The following is a 5,967-nucleotide window of genomic DNA, read 5'->3' as shown; positions in this document are numbered from 1 at the left end:
TCTCTCAAGAGGTTCAGCTTAGGCATCACCCCTCTGGGAAGCTTCTTTTGGGCTCCAGCTGCCCCTGTTGGGCTTCCCTCTTCAGAGAGTAACGTTTCACTGTGGTAATTGCCTATTTAACCGCCTCTCCTTCAAATTACATTGTGAGGACAGGAATCCAATCAAATGCAACTCAAATCTCCAGTCACAGGACCTGTGCAGGAGCTGCAGTGTTTGGTGAAGACAAAGAAACAAGCATTGGGTTTGTTCAAGTTGCCGTGGTCTCCCTGAGAAACAAATCAGAGTTGGTCACGACCAGCAGTGCCTAACAGAACTTCCTGTGATGACGGGAATGTCTACAGCTCTGCTGCCCTCTCATAGTGCTATCTGAGCAGTGAAATGTGACTAGTATGATTGGGAAAATGAGTTTTAAATCTTAGTTAAGTTACATTTATTAGCCACATGTAACTCTTGACTGGCATCCTGGACAGCACAAGTGTGGACCAGTGCTTCTCAGCGTGGGGGAGTATTGCCCCCACAAGGCACATCTGTCAATGTTAGGAGACATTTTTGGTTATCACAATTGGTGTGCCACTGGTATCTAGTGGGCAGAGACCAGGGATGATGCTGGACATGCTACAACGTACGAACAGTCCCTCACTACAAAGATTGATCTGGTCCCAAATGTCAGTTGTACCAAGGTTGAGAAATCCTTGTCTAGACCATCTATAGCCTAGAGGCTTCAGGAAAGTCCCAAATCAGTCCCTGTCAGTCAAACAACAGACATTCACTAAGCCAATATGTGCTAAGCCTTACGCTGTGCCAGGACAAGACAGCCGGATCCTACCCTCAGTGAGGGGCTGTCTGCCCTCCCATAGCCAGGCTCTTTCAAAGATCCTGGTAGAGGGGCAAGGTTGCTACAGGGAGCACTGAAAGGTCGTAGCAGTGATTCTTTTTTTTTCCGGACAGATCCTGCCTCAGGTTTATTTGTACAAAGCATGGAAGGACACCAGCTCCACGCAGACAGAAGCCAAGGGGTCACTCTAGCCTTTCCATCCTCACATACACAGACAGAGGCCTCTACTGTGGCTGGAGCCTCCGTAGGGGTTTGGGGATCTTTAGGAGCCTGAGCTGCAGCTGTAGCCGCAACCTGAGGCTTGGTTTGAGCCTTGGCCTTGGATGTTGGCCAACAGAGCCTGAGACCTTTGGCAATGAGGCAAAAGCACATTTCCCACGCTTGGAGTGAGCGATATAGGCAAGGTGACTTAGTGTGTGGTTACCATTTTTGGGACTGTGGGCTTGACCCCCTTGGGCTTCACAAGGTTGACACCGTTGACCTGCACCATCTTCAGGCCCTTCCTCTTGTGCTTCTCAGCAAAGTGCATGTTCATCCGAGTTTACTTGGGGTTTACTCCCTTAAGAGATTCATATCTTTATGATCAGGGTTTCTTGATGGCATTTCTGTGCTGCTTTCGGGACTGGTTGTACACGGTGTGGTTCCTAGATTTGGCCATATTTGCACCCCAGCCCGCAGCTCCTGAGTGCCCAGGACTGAAACAGTTAGCAGTGGTTCTGAAATCCATCTGTGTCTCTGATGGACATGGTATCATCAGCTGCTTCCCTCATCCTCATAGGCTATGGCAATGCCTCGTCTTCCACTCACGGCTCCTGTCACTGGTGTCTGACCCAGTTGAGGCTGAAGCCCTTGCCAGCTCCGGGAACAAAGGAATGAGGCTGCAAAGGGAGAGGACTGAAGCTGAGTGGGCTGAATCTGGGGGCAGAGTTCAGATGGAGTGGAGACTCGGCACACTTACCTGCTGGGCTGCTCTCAACCAGGTCCAGCTGAGGTCGTGGGGTCAGGGCGGAGCATACAGGATCATTTGATGATTTCCAGACAGGTGGGGGTCGGAGCTCCCCAGTAATGAGTGACACGTCTGGGGCGTCCCACAGTTCCGATTCAGGTGGTGGGAGAGGCACGTGGAAGGGAGAGCCTAGGAGGGAGAAAGATGATCCATACCGCCTCTTGATTCCATGCCCCAAGTGTTTCCAGCTCAGGCAGTGCCCCACCACTCACCAGGCAGTAAGTCTGCGTAGTGCGTGAGGTGGGGAGCCAGTCCCGGAGATGGCCAGGCGGGGTTGCAGGCGGCCTCCAGCTCACACGGTGACAATAAAGGCAGGAAGAAACCACCAGAAGGCTGGGGAGCCAGGGGAGCCAGGGGACCAAGAGGACAGGCCAACAGCACAAAGACGTCCACCTCAGGGAAGTTAGCAAGCTTGGGAGGTGTGGGCCGCCCCAGAGCTAACACGTAGCTGCGCTTGCCGGCAGCCCGTGTCAGGTTCCTCAAGTGCGCCAGTGCCTCCAGGTGTCGGGCCACCCCCAGGGTGCCCACCAGCAGCCCCACCACGTGAGCATCTCTGGCCCTCTCTACCAGGTATCGTCTACGTGCCCTTAGCCGCCCAGCCCGGCCACCTTCATCATGAGTCCTCCCAGTGTCTGGGCAGCAGGAGAAGAAAGGCCGTTCTGGTGCCCAACCCAAGAGCAGCCGGCTCAGGTCAGGGTCAGGGTCACAGCTGGCCCCAGAGCCTCCCACATAGAAAGCACCATACTCTTCCAGACACCTCCCTGGGGCCAGGGGGAAGCGACGCCCAAAACGCTCCAGGGGCTCAGGTTCTGAATGGAGGGAGCCCACCGGCAGGGGAAGAGCTGGGCTGGAGACGAGCAGGTCCAGGTACTGTGGGCGCAGCAGAGTGGCCAATGCCTCTGGAAAAAGGAGGTGGTGCGGAGTTGGGGCCTGGCAAGGCAAGAGCTCCCCTACTCCCCAGAAGACCAAGTGGGACCGAAAACCAAAGGCAACAAAATACAATTTTAAAAAAAGCAAAAGCTGGGGTCAAGGCCATATTGGGAACTCTGTGGAAGTATGCTGAAATGGGGAAATAAGGCACCACATAGCTGACCCACCCTCCCTGCATGCACAGGCAACACCCCTCACCCAGGGCATGGGCGCAGGCAGGCTCACTCAGCAGCACCACTGGAGCTGTCGGGTCTGGGTTCTGGGCCTCAAAGGCTTTGGCGCAGAGCTCCAAGGCCACAGAACGCTGGCCAAAGACGAAGGCCACCGGCAGCGGGCGGGCTGGGGGGCTTAAGCAGGCAGGGCCAAAATGCACGAGGGCCTGAGCTCCAGCCTGCTCAGCACCCAGCACATCCACACAGCAGCTGTGGGGGAGAGCCATTAGTGAGAGGAGTGTCATCAGGAAGAGCTGCTGTCATCAACGGGAGATGTGCTCAGTGAAGAAGGTGATGTTACAAAAAGACACCGTCACTAAGAGGAGCTAGTCTCAGGACGGCGGTCATCAATCATCATCTAAGAGAAACACGGCCATTAGGGACAGGTGCCCTGTCATAAAAGGGAAATACCACAAGCCCTGCGTCCCTAGGTCTACCCTACACTCCATCCTGAAGCTCAAGTTCACACCTGCCATAGGCCGTGTCCCCCAGAATGAACATCTTCGACCCCGAGGCTTCCTCCAGTCGTGCAGCCACAACCCCAGCATCTCCCAATAGCTGGTCAGGGAACTGCAAGGCCACCTGTAAGCACAAATCACGGAGTCACAAACGGCATCTCCTTCCTCACGGTTTCTTCAGGGAAAACCTTCCCGGAATCCCTACCCAACCAACCTTCAAAGACCCTCGTCCCAGAGAAGCACCACCCCCACTCCGCCACCCTCGCAAATTTATTCCAAGATCCGGATCCTTTGGGAGACCCACCCCCAGAGAAGTGAGCCACCCCTCCCTAACCCGCCCTCACCCGTTGACACCCCAGGTCGCGGACAAATCGCACAACTCGCTGCAGTTCGTATACTCGGTCCAGGTCCGCAAGAGCAGTGAGCAGCCCCGCGGCCCCCACCTCCCGCTGCAGCGCAGCCTCTGCGGGGCTGCTGAACGTGGACTCCATGAGGCACAGCTTAGGGGGCAGGAGGCGGCGGGGAGCTCCCTCGGTCCCCGCGTCCTCAAAGGCAGCCCAAAATGGGTCAGAGTTGTTTGGTGAGGGCGAGGAGTTAAGGATCAGTCAGTCCACAACCAGTGGACCAGCGCTCCGCACACCCAAACTCGCATATCTTCACGTGAGGGAACTGAACCACCGCTATTACTTCCGGGTTTATAAGGCAAGCCTGATAGAAATTGTACCAATCGTTAACCAGCAAGGCTCCCGCCCTTCAATCCGCGGACCTCGGAACAGCTCACAACCAATGGCTGGCCTCAGAGCCCAGGGCTAATCGGAAGTCCTTCAGGAGGTGCAGAGCCTTATGGGTGTTGTAGTTCCTCTGGCCCTTCTCCCCAGAAGCTGGGAGTTTTCAGGTTCGGCCTGCTGCGCGCCCTCTGAAAAATACCCACTCCCCGAAAATAATTACTTCGGTCTCAGCAGCTCTAATGTCTCCATGGCTGTTTCCTTACCTGCAGAATGGGGCTTGTAGAATCCAATTAATATTCCTAATTGGATTGTTGAGTGAAAACAATTTAGGTATAAAACCTTCCAAAGTCGTCCTTCGCATATCACATGCACTAAAAGCATTGCTATTATCCTCCCAGTCGTCCAATCAGACAAACATTGAGCACTTACTGTTCACCAGGCACTGCATTCTTAGAGTTTGCAGTCTTTGGAGTAAGAACTGTTCCAATTTACAGGTGAGGAAACCAAGGTTCAGAGAAGCTAACCACGTGTCCAATAAGACACAGCAAGTCAGTGATACAAACCCAGGTCTGATTTCAGAAGCTGGGCTTTTTGACTTCTCATTTTCCCAGTGTTCTGTGCGCCACTGATCATGGGGGAGGGGAGAAGAGGAGGGAGAAGACAACAGATAGCATGTTGTAGGGGAAGAGAACTAAGTGAGAAATCAAGAGTAAGGTGAGAATGGGGTATGGGGGACAGAGTGGCCTCAGGGGATGGCACATGAAAAGCTGGCATGGGAGGAGATTGAGCGAGATGAAGGATGGACACAGAATTTGTGTAAAGTTTGAGAAAAGAGCAGGGGAAGGGGATGAATCTAAAAGTAACCAGTTCTATCACTTCTAAGGAGACTCAGGCTCACGGAAAGGAGTAGGGAGAGCCTAGACGTGTTCCTCAGGTCTTACTGAGGAGATGGCTTGGGTGCCTGAGAGGCAGGCGAGGGGGCGGGGCGGGGGGGGGCGGCACTGGGACTGACAATAAGGGAAAAAGAACCCTGCAAAGGAATGGAGTGGGGCAGGGCGGGAGCTGTCCCTGGTGCTGACCAAGCCCGACCGACTGCGGGCTGGTCAGGTACCACAGAGTGGGGGTTTCAGGTATACAGAGAATACCGGCTCCTTCCTTCCTCCTCCTCTGGGGTCTGCAATACCTCCTCCCACGCATGCTCAGTTCCACTTTCTACATCTCTCCCCAACCATGTGCAAATTTGAGTGCCTCCATAACCCCACACCAGAAACCTATCCTGGAACACAAAGCCATTCTCCAATCCTTCCCTCCCAGTTGGACCCAGCCTCCCCTGGCCTCCAGCCCGAGTCCCAAGTCCTCTGCCTTGGAAGCCTCCCATTCCCATCAGAGATGAAGCTTCCTCCCTTCAGCCTGCCTTCATTGGTCCCATTCTCCTAGCTTGGCATGGCAGCTATGGTCTAGATCAGCCTTTGTTTAAGCAGAACAAGGCAAGGCAGAACTAGGAACCCAGAGCTCAACACTTTGATTATATGTTCACGAACAACGGGACTAATTTACAGGGGCATGGTGCTGATACTGCTGTGATCCCCAGCCCACCCCAAGGGCGATGGTAGAGCTCTGAATGGCTCCAGCCTAGGAGCAGCTGACTCCGGCAGTACCCCTTCCACCCTAGAAGCAAGAGGTTGGCTCCACCACTCCCTACCAAGGCCTGGGTCCAAGCATCCTTCCATCCTTCCCCCAGGCCTTCTGGGGCCACCATTAGGTGGCAGTGGCAGGAGAAAGGAAGCAGAGACAACAG

General features: G+C 54.5%; 1 protein-coding gene across 2 annotated transcripts; it reads right to left on the bottom strand.

The window, feature by feature from the left end:
- Positions 1-4,119, bottom strand: DPH2 (diphthamide biosynthesis 2). 2 transcript variants are annotated; one of them, XM_037069636.1, is made up of 6 exons: positions 3,786-4,119; positions 3,453-3,565; positions 2,970-3,193; positions 2,054-2,740; positions 1,794-1,970; positions 1-1,713 (listed from the first exon to the last, which is right to left on the bottom strand). In XM_037069636.1, the coding sequence occupies exons 1-6, from the start codon at positions 3,930-3,932 to the stop codon at positions 1,589-1,591; spliced, it is 1,473 nt and encodes a 490-aa protein (XP_036925531.1). In that variant the 5' UTR covers positions 3,933-4,119; the 3' UTR covers positions 1-1,588. The 2 variants fall into 2 exon arrangements, with proteins under 2 accessions (XP_036925531.1, XP_036925532.1); XM_037069637.1 differs by lacking the exons at positions 2,970-3,193; positions 3,786-4,119 and having other exon boundaries at positions 3,453-3,531.
- Positions 4,120-5,967: the final 1,848 nt, after the last annotated feature.

Source organism: Sturnira hondurensis, unplaced genomic scaffold (genome assembly GCF_014824575.4).
Source record: "Sturnira hondurensis isolate 20B ecotype Veracruz unplaced genomic scaffold, ASM1482457v3 Scaffold0018725, whole genome shotgun sequence".
Lineage (NCBI taxonomy): Eukaryota > Metazoa > Chordata > Mammalia > Chiroptera > Phyllostomidae > Sturnira > Sturnira hondurensis.
The sequence above is the reverse complement of the archived record's forward strand: the minus strand, read 5'-3'. Positions and strand labels throughout refer to the sequence as shown.